The 16049-nt window shown below is 42.1% G+C and overlaps 2 protein-coding genes across 9 annotated transcripts in view; both read right to left on the bottom strand.

Annotated features, from left to right (window-relative positions):
* Nucleotides 1–16049, bottom strand: part of LOC126108500 (zinc finger protein 93-like) — a 501709-nt gene that overhangs the window by 434127 nt on the left and 51533 nt on the right. The gene's annotated exons all lie outside the window — the stretch shown is intronic.
* LOC126108499 (zinc finger protein 436-like) overlaps nt 1–16049 on the bottom strand; it is a 501483-nt gene that overhangs the window by 434258 nt on the left and 51176 nt on the right. For all 4 annotated transcript variants that reach the window (XR_007523539.1, XM_049913755.1, XM_049913754.1 and 1 more), the window contains exon 5: nt 3587–3628. Coding sequence is in view for 3 of the 4 variants with exons in the window: in XM_049913755.1 (XP_049769712.1) it covers nt 3587–3628 (42 nt within the window). In the remaining variant the exon portion in view is untranslated. The remainder of the gene's footprint in view (nt 1–3586; nt 3629–16049) is intronic.

The raw sequence follows: 16049 nt of genomic DNA, 5'->3' as shown, positions 1-16049 counted from the left end.
GTGTGTGTGTGTGTGTGTGTGTGTGTGTGTGTGTGTGTGATCAAGGCCATTTGCTGAAAGCTTTAAGTGTGAAAGTCTTTGTTGTCCCTATCTGTGACTCACCATCTCCGCTATATGGTGAGTAGCAACTTTCCTTCTCATAATATCGACATTTGACTTAAGCAATTTAGGAAAATCACTGACAACCTACATGCAGTGCATTAACCAATGCATTACCTCACTTGATATCAAGAAGTAGAGGTTTTTCCAAGTGATTTGCATGCATATTTGTTTTTTCTACAAACTGCAGTTTGTCACTAGCTTATCATGTATCGTAAAACAAAAATTGCTTTACCTACAATTAAGCCTATGTAGTTGCTCCATTTCCTATTTCCAAGATATTTGTGTGGTATGACTGAGCCTGTAGTCAAAGCATACCACAGTTTTACTTTTCATAAATTGCACAACTTCGCGTAATTTATGTTAAGAAGAGCTAGTTGTCAGTCTTTGCATCTGGTTTATATTTTGGCAAGATTTGACCAGTTATTAGTGAATTTTTACCAGATAGACCCTTTTATAGAAACCTTCATTATCTGCAAAAAGCTTGAGATTTCATCAACCACAATTCACTAAACCATTGACTTTCAAGATTAACAACAATTATTTTATGTTTTGTATCTACCGCACAGTTTGTTGAGTATCTTCCCAATGTCCATATACCAAGAATCTCAGAGGGACAATTAACAGCTCCTTACCTGTTTTTTTGGCATGACTTGGATACATTTGTTCTAGTAAACAGGGGTTTTGTTAGACGCTATAAGTTATTTTTGTGGCCGACTGATGACTGACAGAAGAATTCAGTTACAACTTTTATCCCAGTTCTGAATGTTAATCACACTCATACCTGTTTGCATACCATTGATTTAAGATTGTTACCTACTGCTACAAATATATTTCACCACATTTACCCTGTCATTTTAGTAAACAATAGAACCTGTTCTAAACATCTTGCTACTATCAATATTCTACTTCCACCCACTCTCAGTACTGCATACTCTCACTCTCAGTACTGCGTATTAAGTGAGCCCTACAGTTTTTAACACTGTTTTAATGTCAACAACAGACATATATTGTGTATTATTTTAATGGAAATCATGTGAACAATCAATGGAACGTGGAACTAACTCACATCTGGTAGTTCCCCAGCAGATGTGAAACATCTAAGGTCATGCTATAATTTGCAGCCCCATGTTAAACTTAACCACAAAGTAACTTTAAACACCAGTCCTTTAAAATTCCTACTGGAAGTGGCCCTTGCCATCCTTTGACATTTTAAATATCTTACCCAACCAGTTATCTGGGAATCAGTGTTTATTGGGGATTCAAAACAAAGCTGGAACTCATCATTCCTCACACTTTGCCAGAGCCACTGATGCTATTACCTTAAACCTTTGGATTTATGGTCCAATATTTATCATCTTCACCACACACCAGTATACTTAGTTGAGTACAGCAGTTCAGATATTCTTCCATCTCTAAGTCCTTCAGGAGTTATCAGATTGACAGTAGAAGGCTACTGTCAGGGGAGAAAATGTGTAGTACTGAGCAAGGCAGTGCAGTGATTAGAACACAGAATTCACTTTCATGAAGACTATGGTTCAAATATGCATCTGATCATCCTGGACAAGATCTTTCGTGATTTTCCTGAATTGATCCAGGCTGATGTTGGGATGGTTCATTCAAAAGGACACAGATGATTTCCTTCCCATTCCTTAAAGAATCTGAGCTTGTGATCTGCCTCTAATGGCCTTTTTGTCGATGGGATGTCAAATCCTAATCTTCCTTCCTTAAACGTGTGTGCTGAATAAGGATTCAATTGTTCTAAAAACTAAGGATTAATGGATCTCAAATATAATTCTGAAGAAATAGATGTGTAAGCTGTCACTAAACTCATGGTTACTGCACTTTGCAGAATAGCATTCCCATACTAACAATAAGACTATTGTATGACTAAAATTACTTGTTGGTTGATACTTCACACTCTGGAGCTGGTTGCCTCCTACCAGAGTGTTCAGTGTCACATCTCAACTGTTCATTACTGCCAAATTGCCACAACAAACAGCCAGTTGAATTCCAACTCGTTGTGAAACTTACTTTCTTGATGTGGTTCAATCCTGTATCTGGGGTGTGCCCCTTTTATTTTACATTTTATCACACACACACACACACACACACACACACACACACACACACACACACACACACACACACGGAGAGGGAGAGGGAGAGAGAGAGAGAGAGAGAGAGAGAGAGAGAGAGAGGGAGAGAGAGGGGGGGGGGGGGAAGTAACAAAATATGCACATTTCATACTAACCAAGCACTACTGGATCCTTTTGCACAAGATCCAATTCAGAACCACATATACAATTATCACCACCAAAGATGTCGGCTGGAATTAGATAAGGCTTGTACAACATTACATTAAGCCAAAGTACTTGAAGGCAACAAATCACTGCTATTGGTCTTCAGAGTCATAAATATAACATTGTACTGATAAGCAGTGATGTTGTATAGTGTTCATGTTTCATGCCTCATAAATAGATGGTTATGGGTGTGAATCTTGCCAAGTGCTTTAAAACTGTTTATATTTGAATCTTTATGAAAACAACTTTTTTACTTTTATTCAATTAGCTGGCTGAAATCTAATTTCTTCTTTATAATCCTTTGCTGTGTTACTTTCATCACTGTACTGACTTCTTTATTTGCCTTGACTTTTTCCTTTCCGTGATTCTTTTTTCATTTTGAAGCTTTCTGTGACACCTATTACCTGCAACTGAGTACTAACCAGTACTGTTCATTTGTTGGTAACATGTCAGCTCATGTAACCAGTGTGAGGATAGGTTCAGGTGAAAATGAGAAAGTAGTTTGCTTTTAGTTCTGAAACAATTTTTTCTGTGGTGAATTTGCTCACAGAGGTTAGCTTTAATCGCTGTGAACAAAGCAAGTGTGATGAAAAGGACAAGAGTGCAAATTCAGTGCTAGAAAACAGATTATCTGCCCCAGTTCAGTCATGGATCACATAAAATCAGTTGTTGACAGAGCATCTCACATTCCTGTCATACCTCACAGCAGCTGCTTCCAACATTGCCCCATGTTACACGCACGTAACATCACTTAACAGACTTTACTGGTGAAGTTTGTGTGTCACCTATAACCGAGCATTAGCTAAGCAAGCAATGTACCAAAGCTGTAGTAGCAAGTGACCAAAATCAACTACCAGTTTATTTTAACCAGACTACAGAAATTTATCTGTGATATTTCTGATATTCAATATCTCATTTCTTACAATGTATATGCTGCAGCAATTTTGAATTCCATCCCGCCTTCACTATGTTCCATAAAAAAACTTCACATGCAGTTAAATGTAATTCTGTCTAAGAGTACTAGTCCTTGCCCTCTAAAATTCAAAGCAATAATCATGCACATAGATAAAAACTAAACCAGAGAGAGAGAGAGAGAGAGAGAGAGAGAGAGAGAGAGAGAGAGTGAGAGAGAGTTATGAGGAAAAGAAAGAAGTATTAGACATTAATGCATGATAGTAACTCACCTCCTCTTTAATTGCCTGAGGATCAAATCCAGGAATGTATAACTGTAACCAAAAGAAACAGAGAAAAATAAGACCACTTCTGAAGACATGAAGTTGATTAGCTTCATTACTATCACTGTAAAGGCATTACTGTTGGAATTATGTAATACATTTATATCGGAATGAGAAAGTTCCAGAACATCGTTCTAGAATAAGTTATATCGAGTATGTTCGAGAAGTATCGATTGTGGTGACAGCTATGTTTGTGTATATATATGTGAGTGATGAGGCGCAATAGACAGTCTTCGTGCGTCTATTGTAAAGTTAACATGTGTATATTTTAATAAAGTATTTTATAAGTAAAAGTGTGAACATGATTCAAAACATGGTAGCAGAGCGTGGTTGTTGAAAAGAAAAGTAGAAGTTAAATATTATATTGTGGCCGTCGCGTGTTATTCAGAAAGTTCGACATGGCTGATATAACTATTCCTGTATTTGATGGCGAGGACTATGGGAACTGGAAGCAGTGGATAATCATGTACCTAAAAATGAAGAAATGCCATACAGTGACTACGAGGGCAAAAGTGAGTTCAGACAACGAAACGTGGGATGAAGAGGACTTGAAGGCTATCAACTATATTTATGGTGCAATCACAAATAAGCAACTAGAATTCGTGAGTGACAGAAAAAGTGCTTTCGAGATCATGAAGAAATTTGATGAATTATATTCGAAAGAGTCTACAGTCCTTCAAATATTATGCAGAAACAAGTTGGACAAATTGAGGTTAAGTGATTACAGTGATACGGGGACATTTTTCAGTGCATTTGAAAAAACTGTAAATGAGCTGAAATCTGCAGGCGCTAAAGTAACGGAAAAGGAGAAGTTAAATTATATGCTTCGAACGTTACCAGAGTCAATGAGCTATATTGGGGACTTAGTGGACATCTTGAAGGAAGAGGACCAGACAGTTGAATACGTTAAAAGTAAGATTCAATTATTGAATGCAAAAACTGGAAATGAAGAGGTAAAATCAAATGCATTTCACACAGAAAGAAAATTGAATTCAAGAAATCAGGAGCAAGTATGTTATCGATGTGGCAAAGCAGGTCACTTCAAACGTGATTGTAACCAGGGAAGAACAAGTAACAGAGGCACATGGCATCGTGGAGTACATTTTCAAAGCAGCGACAGAGATAATGGAAATATGCAGCGTGGAGGCTATAGCAATGTACAGCGTGGAAATTACGGCAACATGCAGCGTGGAGGTTATGGCAGCAGGCAACGTGGTCGAGGAGAGCAGCATGGTTTTAGCAGCGGTCGGTATCACAGCAAGCAAGGTTACCATCAGAGTGATCATGGTATGAGTAGTTTTATAACAGAGGTTAATTCTATAATAGGTCAAAATAAAACAGTAGAGTCAAGTAACAACAATCAAATTCAAATCAAATGGTTATTAGACAGTGGCTGTACTGATCATGTTATTAATAATGAGAAATATTTTTCTAAGAGTATAACTTTAAAACAACCTATAAATGTAAAAATTGCTGATGGAAAAATTTTGCAAGCTACTAAAGTTGGTAATGTAATTAGTAATTTTCCTGTCTATGATCAAATGGTTCCAATTAATATGCGAAATGTTTTCTTTGTAAAAGACATAGACAAAAACTTGATCAGTTATGCTAAAATTACAGATAATCACAAAATTGTATCGGTAGGGAATAATGCTAAAATTTTTGATAAAGCTAATGGATTGATTGCGATTGCATGGAAAGAGGGTCAGTTGTATAAAATGAGTAGTACTATTAATAAAGGAGAAGTTAATGTTAATGTTATGAGTAAAGACAATAATATGACAGCAAAGGAAAAATGGCACCGCATTTTGGGACATGTTAATTTCAATTATCTAAATACTTTATGTAAACATCAATTGTTAGATGGGGTTCCTTCAGAACTAGAATCAGAATTTATGAAATGTAAAATCTGTATCGAAAACAAACTGCATAATGTTCCTTTTAAAAATAATAGAACCAAAGCAAAAGAAATCTTAGAAATTGTTCACACAGATCTAAATGGGCCTCACTCAACTACTGGAATGCATGGGGAAAGATATTTTCTTTCTTTCATTGATGATTACAGTAAGGCAGCTCGTGTTTACACCATAAAATCTAAAGATCAAGTACACAAATGTTTTGTAGAGTATATTAATGAAGTTGAGAATCTTACTGGGAAAACTGTTAAAAAGATAAGATGTGACAATGGGAAGGAATATTTAAATGAAAATGTCTATGAATTTGTGAGACAAAAAGGAATTGTATTGAACGTTTGTCCACCTTATGTGCATGAGCTTAATGGTACTGCTGAAAGGTATAACAGATCCATCATGGACATGTCACGGTGTCTGCTAGCCGAAGCGCGAGTAGACATGAGATTTTGGCCTGAAGTGGTTTGTGCAGCAGCGTACGTCAAAAACAGAACTTTAGCTAATACCATTGAAAAGAAAACTCCTTATGAGATATTACTGGGGAACAGACCTAATGTTAATCATTTGAAGTTGTATGGGAGTAGAGTTTTTGTAAGAGTACCTGAGCAACTGAGAAAGTCGAAATGGGATAGGAAAGCCGATTTGGGGGTTTTAATGGGTTATTGTGAAGTAGGCTACAGAGTGCTAATAAATAATAAGATAGTTGTTGCTCGACATGTGGACATTGTTGAAAGTGGTGTTAAATGTATTGGGTTTAAAGATTATGATTCAGTAAGTGAATATTCTAGTGATTCTGAACACAAAAGTATAGAAAATGAAACTGAACTAATAGAAAAACAGAAGGAAATTGAGAAAAATCAAAAGCTTTCTGATAATCATGAATCAGAGAAAGTACTTGAGTTGAGGTGATCATCTAGAGAAAGAAAACCAAAAATATTAAATCATTATGTTTACAGCAATTTTATTTATGTAAACTTTTGCAGTGCAAATAGTCCGGAAAGCTTTGAGGAGGCGATTAACAGCGCCAAATCAAATTATTGGGAAAAAGCGATGAATAAGGAAATTGACTGTTTGAACAAAAACAAACCATGGGAATTAGTAGATAAACCAGTTGATAAAGAAGCCATTGATGTAAAGTGGGTTTTCACAAAGAAATCAGAAAGTGTTTACAAAGCAAGATTAGTTGTTAGGGGGTTTCAACAAAAAGAAATCGTTGAGGATATTTATTCTCCAGTAACCAATATGCAAACATTAAAGATTTTGTTGTCATACTGTTGTCAAGAAGGTTTGGTTATAGAACAAATGGACGTAGAGACTGTGTTTCTAAATTGTAAAGTTTTATCTGAAGTTTATGTAAAGCAGCCAAGAGGATATGATGATGGTATGGATAGAGTCTGTAAATTGTATAAAGCATTGTATGGTTTGTGAGAAAGCTCACGAGCTTGGTACAATTGTCTTAACGAGTTTTTAAGAAGTTTAGGTTTTAAAAGGAGTAAATATGATTATTGTCTTTATGTATTGCGAGATGGAGATGTCTTGATTTATTTGATTATTTTTGTCGACGATTTGCTCATTTGCTGTGTGAGAAAAGAAAAAATTGTTAAGATTAAGAACTTATTGTCAAAGCGATTTAATATGAAAGATTTAGGTGAGGTAAAAAGACATCTTGGCATCGATATTAATTATGATTATTAAACAAGAGTTATGAGTTTGAGTCAAGAAAAATACATTGATTCGTTAGCTGCGAAATATAAAATTGAAGATTCGATCTTGTACAAAACTCCAATGGAAGTAAATTTAAAGTTAGAACCAGTGTATGAAGATTGTAATGACGTTAGATATAGAAATTTGATAGGTGCACTCTTGTACATAAGTTCGGGTACTAGACCAGATATTAGCTATAGTGTGAATTACTTGAGCGGATTCCAAAGTTGTTACAGTAGTACTTATTTTAAATATGCTTTGAGAATTTTGAAATATTTGTATTTAACTAAAGATTTGAAATTAAACTATTGTAGGAATGAAAGTGCTGAGATATTAGATTGTTTTGTGGATTCAGATTGGGCAGGTGATAGTGTGGATAGAAAGTCAACTTCTGGTTATGTAATTAGATTATTTGGTAACGTTGCATTTTGGAAGTCAAGAAAACAAGCGAGTGTCACAAAGGCTTCAACTTTCGCAGAACATGTAGCATTGTCTGAAGCTGTAAGCGAGGTGAAACTTGTACATGATATTTTAGACATTTTTAATGTTAAATTTGAAAAACCTATTGTCATATATGAAGATAATTCAGGAGCATTAAATATAGCGAAGTTTGGTAATTTTACAAAGAATTCAAAATATATAGAAGTGCATTACCATTTTGTGAATGAGTATTATTTACAGGGACTCATAGATATTGTTAAAGTAGATTCAAATGAAAATGTTGCAGATATATTCACAAAGTCGTTATGTAAAGAAAAATTCATTAAAATTAGGAATACGTTAAACATCGCGATATAAATGTAAGGAGGCGTGTTGGAATTATGTAATACATTTATATCAGATATGAGAAAGTTCCAGAACATCGTTCTAGAATAAGTTATATCGAGTATGTTCGAGAAGTATCGATTGTGGTGACAGCTATGTTTGTGTATATATGTGTGAGTGATGAGGCGCAATAGACAGTCTTCGTGCGTCTATTGTAAAGTTAACATGTGTATATTTTAATAAAGTATTTTATAAGTAAAAGTGTGAACATGATTCAAAACAATTACATGCACTGATTCTGTACACAAGAAAATTCTTACATTTAGTATCAGCAGAATGTGTCCTATCACAGGCAGAGAAGAATGAAGTAATGTCACATGCCAAGTTAAAACATGGCTTCCAAGATTACATACTTTCCTCATTGTAGAAGTTTCACATTTTAATTAATGTCATTCATGCATTCATTCATTTGTACATTAGCTGAAAGAAATAAAAACTTTCAGGGATGAAGAACACCTCAAAATATAGATTAATAGCCCCAAAGAAGCCACTGCAGACATCTTCTGTAAAGTATACTAATGATAAATAATTGAGACTAGTGTTGATCCTTTCGCACTAACAATTATGAACATTTCTTTGGATTACTTTAAAAATGGGACAGTGACTACTGTGAAAAAAAAATACACTGGCTCTTCTCTTACACTACTAAAGCGTGTTTTTATTTATTGCTCCAACTGAACATTTCTGTAACACTGTTCGGTAGCTACATACCGGCAAAGCCAAAACCACGTAGACATTGTATCCCTCAGTCCAAATATTTGTATAGGTTAAAGGACTGCATAAAAAGGTTTTGTAATAGCTGAGGATGTTCAATTTTCTGCCTAATGCCCACTGGAAACCTATTACAGACTGCATATATTGAACTCTATTCTGAAATTTGCACAGGTATAAATGCTTTATATTGATATCGCTCTTTCTTCAAGTAGTGTGGTTGTGATACCACAATACACTTTAATTAATTGTTAACCACATATTCCATTATGGAGTTCATTTATTAGCAACTAAGTACTTCATACTCTTGATCCTTGAAGAGGCTCTTCCAAGATTTCATGTAATGAGTGCCCACTGATATTTACTTCTGGAACTTTTTAAGTTATTCTCACTTTTTTTGCAACTGCACAATGTGAGTCGTCTTACTTTAGGTTAAGCTGTCTGTTGGGAACCAGTTATCAGGGCATCCTATTATCCTCCTGGCAACGTGATACATGTTTGGGCCCTTCATCTGTTTACTGCTATCATACCAGAAGTGGACCAAACACTAAAACCTTAGGGCATCAAATTCTACATGATGTCATTTCTGTAGTGTTATTTATTAATATCAACATCACTTCATAAATCTAGAGGGAATGCCTTTACCATCATTCCATTTTTGTTTCCCTGGTATAATTTAAAGATCTAGATAATTTATATCCTCACACAGAGCATAGACACTGATGCAGTGGGGTGGCTTCCATGGCTCAACAATACAGGTAGCAGCACCGTACATGCAACCACATGGGAAGGTTGGTTGGTTGGGTTAAGGATTAAAGGGACCAAACTGCAAAGGTCATCAGTCCCTTGTTTCATAAAAACACAGAGCACATTGAAACTATCCGCCAGTCAGGCGAAGCACTGAAGTAAAAATTCCGGGGGAAGAAAAAGCCTCAAGGTCAATGGTAAGACAACATGGAAAACGGAGCACAGCAACAAAAACAACACAGAGAAGAAAGGCAGAAGGAATTAAAACTGTACAGCAGAGGACTGTGGCTGGCTGATCACGAAAATAATAGGATGAGCCAGCCACCCTGCAACACGTTAAAACCTCCAGCCTAAAAGATTAGGGTGGAGTCGAAGTACAACACAAAACTAAGTAAAATATACAGTACAAAGGAGGGTGACGCAATAAAATTAGAGGGACCTATAAAAGCCACTTACTCGAATAAAACTTAAAACACGATCTGCCACAGAGACATTGTCACCTAAAAGAGATCATAAATCACCCAGGAGATTAAAAGTTCGCCTGAGGGCGGTTAAAAGAGGACATTCCAACAATATATGGGCCACCGTCATGTTTGCACTACAGTGGCAATGACGGGGGTCCTCTCGACGCAGCAGATGACCAGGCGTCAGCCAAGAGTGACCAATGCAGAGCCTACACAGAACAACAGAATCCCCGCGAGAGGCCCGCATAGAGGAACCCCACACAGTCGTGGTCTCCTTTATTTGCCACAGCTTGTTGGGTGCAGACAGAGTGCGCCATTCGTCTGCCCACATCCCAAAGACCCGACGGTGCAAAACCTTTCGCAGATCACTTGCAGGTAGGCCGATCTCCAGCGTCTGTTTGCAGGTAGCCTCTTTGGCTAACTTGTCGGCGAGTTCATTTCCCGCGATCCCAACGTGTCCCGGGGTCCATATGAACACCACCGAATGACCACGCTGTTCAAGAGTATGAATGCACCCCTGGATGGCAGCAACAATGGGATGGCATGGGTAGCACTGGTCAAGAGACTGCAGACTACTGAGCGAGTCACTGCAAATGACAAAGGACTCTCCAGTGCTGGCACGAAGACGCTCAAGGGCAAAAATGGCTGCCAGTTCTGCAGTGGAAACACTGCAGCCTTCCAGCAAGGAGCACTGGTCGACATAGTCCGCATGAGCATAAGCGTACCCCACACGGCCATCAACCATTGAGCCATCGGCGTAGATAACCTCTGAGGCATACTACGCACCTAGGAGAACAAGGAATTGGCGGCGCAAGACTGCAGGAGGAACTGAATCTTTTGGCCATTGGGAAAGTTCCAGCCGAAGCTGCGGCCGACGAATGCACCAAGGTGGTGTATGTGGGCGGACCTGGAAAGCAGATGGAAGAGGCAAACACACGACTTCACTAAGGAGCGACCAATCACGGATCCCAATTGTATGGCCTGATCACGGCCGCCGGTGTGGGATATGGACTGCCGCATTAGCGAAAAGGAGACGGTAGTTAGGGTGACACTGCAAACAACAGACTCGGGCAGCATAATGGGCTAACAGTTGTTGACGCCGAATACGAAGCGGAGGAACCCGAGACTCAGCAAGGAGGCTATTAACAGGGCTGGTGTGGAATGCTCCTGTCGCCTGTCGAATCCCACAGTGGTGAATGGTGTCCAGGAGCTGCAACGCTGGGGGCGACGCTGTGCCATACGCCACACTCCCATAATCCAGTCGGGACAGCACGAGGGCTTTGTAGAGCTGCAGCAGCGTATTATGATCTGCACCCCAAGTTGTGTTGCTGAGGCAGTGGAGGGCATTCAGATGCTGCCAGCACTGACGCTTGAGCTGACGAATATGTGGAAGCCAAGTAAGCCGGGCATCGAACAGCAATCCCAGAAAACGGTAAGTGTCAACAACCCTGAGCATGGCATCCTGAAGATAGAGCTCAGGGTGGGGATGGGCAGTTCGACGCTGACAAAAGTGCATAACACAAGTCTTTGCAGGAGAAAATTGAAACCCATGGGCTAGGGCCCACGCCTGAGCCTTGCGTATGGCTCCCTGCAACCTATGTTCTGCAACACTAATGGTGGAGGGGCTGAAAAAGATGCAGAAATCGTCAGCATATAATGTGGGTGAGACAGACGACCCTACTGCTGCTGCAAGGCCATTAATGGCCACAAGGAAAAGGGGCACGCTCAATACAAAGCCCTGTGGAATGCCGTTCTCCTGGATATGAAGTGAACTATGGGATGTGCCAATTAAAATTCGGAATGTCCGAATAGATAAAAAATTCTGAATAAAATTGGGGAGAGAGCCCCGGAGACCCCACCCGTGCAACATGGCGAGAATATGGTGCCGCCACATCGTGTCATATGCTCTGGAGAGGTCGAAAAAGACGGAGACGAGGTGTTGGCACCTGGTAAAGGCAGTCTGGATTGCAGACTCAAGGAAGACCAAAGTATCGGCGGTGGAACGGCCCTGACGGAAGCCGCTCTGGCACGGAGCCAGAAGACTCCGAGACTCGAGCAGCCAACACAGCCGTCGACTCACCATACGTTCCAGTAGCTTGCACAGAGTATTTGTCAAGCTGATGGGCCGATAGCTATCCACATTAAGCGGGTCCTTACCAGGCTTCAGCACCAGAATAATGGCACTTTCTTGCCACTGCAATGGAAAGACACCATCGCCCCATATGCGGTTGAAGATGGCAAGAACACATCGCTGACAGTCCGGGGACAGGTGTTTGAGCATCTGATTGTGGACGCCATCTGGCCCAGAGGCTGTATCGGGGCACTGTGCCAGGGCGCTTTGGAGTTCCCACAAACTAAATGGGGCGTTATACGCCTCAGGGTGGCGAGAAGCAAAAGAAAGCCGTTTGCCTTCCTCCCGGCGTTTTAGCGCGCGAAACGCGGGTGGGTAATTCCCCGACGCAGAGGCCCGAACATAGTGCTGTGCAAAATGCTCGGCAATTGCATCGGCATCGGTGGATAGCGCCCCATTGATGGTAAGCCCTGGGACACCTGTAGAGTGCTGCAATCCAAAGATGCGCTGAATCTTCATCCACACCTGGGAGGGTGAAGTTCGGGAACCAATGGTGGAAACGTACCTCTCCCAGCACTCCTGTTTCTGCCTTTTGATGAGCCGCCGTGCCTGAGCACAGAGATGTTTGAATAAAATGGGGTTCTCCAAAGACGAGTGCCACTTATGTCGCTGAAGAGCCTGCCGACGTTGTTTAATGGCTTCAGCGACCTCTAGAGACCACCAAGGCACTGACTTTCGCCAGGGGCACCCTAACGAATGAGGAATGGTAAGTTCCACAGCAGAAACAATCGCTGCAGTCAGTGTCTCAACCGCCACATCGATGGTACCGTGGGGGAGAGAGTCAACAGTGGCAGCAGATGAGAACGTTTCCCAGTTTGCCTTGCTAAATGCCCATCGGGGCAAGCGTTCATGGGAGCGACGCTGGGGTAGTGAAAGGAAGATGGGAAAATGGTCACTACTACCCAAGTCATCATGGACTCTCCAGTGGACTGATGGTACAAGCCCTGGGCTGCACAACGACAGATCTATGGCCGAGAACGTGCCATGCGCCACACTGAAATGTGTGGCTGCGTCAGTGTTTAACAGGTAGAGGTCGTGTTGGGAGAGGAGATTCTCGACATCTCGGCCTCAGCCAGTAATCTTCGTTCCACCCCACAGGGGATTGTGGGCGTTAAAATCCCCCAGGAGAAGAAAAGACGTGGGAAGTTGAGTGACAAGTGCAGCCAATTCGGTCAGGGAGACTGTACCACCTGGAGGGAGATAGACACTGCAGACGGTATGTCCTGGGTAGTCCTTACGCGGACAGCCACAGCTTCCAATGATGTTTGAAGGGGCACAGGAGCACTATATACAGAGGTACGGACATACACGCAGGCTCTACCTGACACACTATTGTAAGTGCTACGGTTGCAGTAATAACCCCTGTATCCACGAAGGACAGGGGTCCGCATTGCCGGGAACCAGGTTTCCTGGAGGGCAATGCATAAAGCAGGTGTCATGCTTAGAAGCTGACATAGCTCAGGTAGATGGCTAAAATAACCGCCACAATTCCACTGGAGGATTGTACAAAGCGTGTCCTGTAGGGGCGTGCAGGCACTTAAAAGTCAAATTACGTTGCAGGGTCACATGCTGCCACTGACTGAGTGACTGACGTCGCTACGTCCATCGTTTTTGAGGAGACAGCGAGATCGAGGTCATCAGGGGATGCAAGAGCTCGACCTCATCCTCAGAGGCTGAGCTGACAGGAAGCGGTGGTGCGGGAACCACTGGGTCCTTATGCTTCTTGGAGAGCTTCCTCTTCTCTCTCTTGTCCTTGGGAGGAGGGTTTGCATGCTGGGAGGGCTTTCCTGACGCATTATCAGGAACAGAGGAAGAGCGTGAAGCCCTTTGACCAGCAGCTGGTTGCTTCTTCAGCCACTGGCTAGTGTCTTGTGAGACATTGGTAGAGTCCTTGGAAGGGACTCCCCCAAGTGACCCGTTCTGAAGAAAGGAGGCCGGAGGAGGCTGTTGCATCTCCGGCAGAGTAGCCGGAGAGGGCTGTCACTTCTCCAGCTGAGAGGTGGGGACTGACGTCCCCAGTTGTTCAGGCCGCACTGCTCTCAAACAGGGCGTTTTGGGAGTAGTGGAAGAGAGAGTGGCCCGTACCAGCAGTGGGGTAGGTGTAACTTGATTTCTCTGTGGGCCAACAGAGAAGGGAGTCTTTGCAGGAACTGGTGGCGTCAATGTGACGGTAGCATAACTCCTCAACATAGGTGTGGGGTTGAGTCGTTCCAGCTTCTTCTTTGCCTCTTGGTAAGTTAAACGGTCCAAGGTCTTAATTTCTTTTATCTTCCGCTCTCGTTGGTAGACTGCACAGTCTGGTGAGCAGGGAGAATGATGCTCCCCACAGTTAACGCAGGTGGGAGGCGGAGCACATGGAGCATTAGGATGCGAAGGTCGTCCACAATCACGACACGTGGGGCTGGCAGTGCACCTGGAGGACGTGTCCGAATTTCCAGCACTGGAAGCGTCGCATAGGGGGCGGGACACAGGGCTTGACATCGGACGAGTAGATCATGACCTTGACCTCAGGCAAGCAGTCGCCCTCAAAGGCCAGGATGAATGCACCCAATTATCCTTGGGCCCCCTAAAGACATGACGGACAAAGTGGACACCTCGTCGTGCCAAGTTCTCCCGTAGCTCGTCATCAGACTGTAGGAGAAGAATTTTATGAAAAATAATCCCCTGGACCAAATTTAAGGACTTACGGGGAGTGACGGTAACGGGGATGTCACCGAGCTTCTCACAGCCGAGTAATGCCCGGGACTGCGCAGATGAAGCTGCTTGTATCAGAATGGCCCCGCTCCTCATTTTGGAAAGAGACACCACTTCCCCAAACTTATCTTCGAGATTGTGCACAAAGAAAAGAGGCTTAGTCCCCAAAAATGAATCCCCATCAGTTCTGCTGCATACAAGGTATCACGGTGAGTATGGCTCATGTCTGTCTGCAGCCCTACGTTCCTCCCATGGTGTGGCGAGGGAAGGGAACGAGTTGGGGTTATATGTCACAGCGTTAAATTCCACCTTACCATGCTTAGAGATATTGGCGGTCAGGCGACCACCAGATTGAGATTTCACCCACTTCATTGTGGGGCATCCGCCCCGATGCCACCCACTATGACCAGGGGCTCTCCCCATGGGCGCCACCCAGCCACAGCAAAGGCCACCTGGCAGGATGGCCATTGCCGGGAGTCCCGATGCCCCAGAGAGACGGGCATCTACTCCTTGGCTTGCGCGGGGAGGTGTCAGCTCAGGCATCGGCAGTATGATCTCTGTGTTGTCAGGGGGCTACAACCTAGAGGGTACATGACGACCCCACCACAATGGGCTGGCTACCATGCTGGATTTTGGGTGCCATGGGTAGTCCATAGTGATCGTAGGTGCAGATGGTGACGCACTAAGGGTGTAACTTACACAATCCATCAGGTGTGCATGCCCAAAATGAGGGATGGAGAGTGCAGTTATGACGCCAAGAAGATAAAGGGTGCCAAGGTCTTAGGGCACAGAGGACTAATGGTGCACCACGTAAGGTGTCCTTCCCCAAAAGGCTCGTACTTCTGTTGAATTTGGAAAAATGGAGGTCAAACCCCAATGGGGACCTTCAAATTAAAGGCCGAAACAGTTGAGACTCCTTTTAGTCGCCTCTTACAACAGGCAGGAATACTGCGGGCCTATTCTTACCCCCGAACCCGCAGGGGGGCACATGGGAAGGTTACCTGTGGAGGCTAGTCAGTCTGTTCAATGTTCCATGGATCCTTTGTACCATTAAGATTAATAATAATGTGCCATGAGTTATTCCACATTCACAAGTGAATATGGATACATACTGATCATTTACAATGGTCTTTTTTTTAAAAAAAATAATTGTGTACGCGTATGTATATTATTAAGTCCTTGCCACCATTCTTTACACAACACATAAATATAAATTCTTTCATGAA

Source organism: Schistocerca cancellata, chromosome 11, assembly GCF_023864275.1.
Source record: "Schistocerca cancellata isolate TAMUIC-IGC-003103 chromosome 11, iqSchCanc2.1, whole genome shotgun sequence".
Lineage (NCBI taxonomy): Eukaryota > Metazoa > Arthropoda > Insecta > Orthoptera > Acrididae > Schistocerca > Schistocerca cancellata.
Note: the sequence above shows the minus strand (reverse complement) of the source record. Positions and strands in the feature narration are given on the sequence as shown.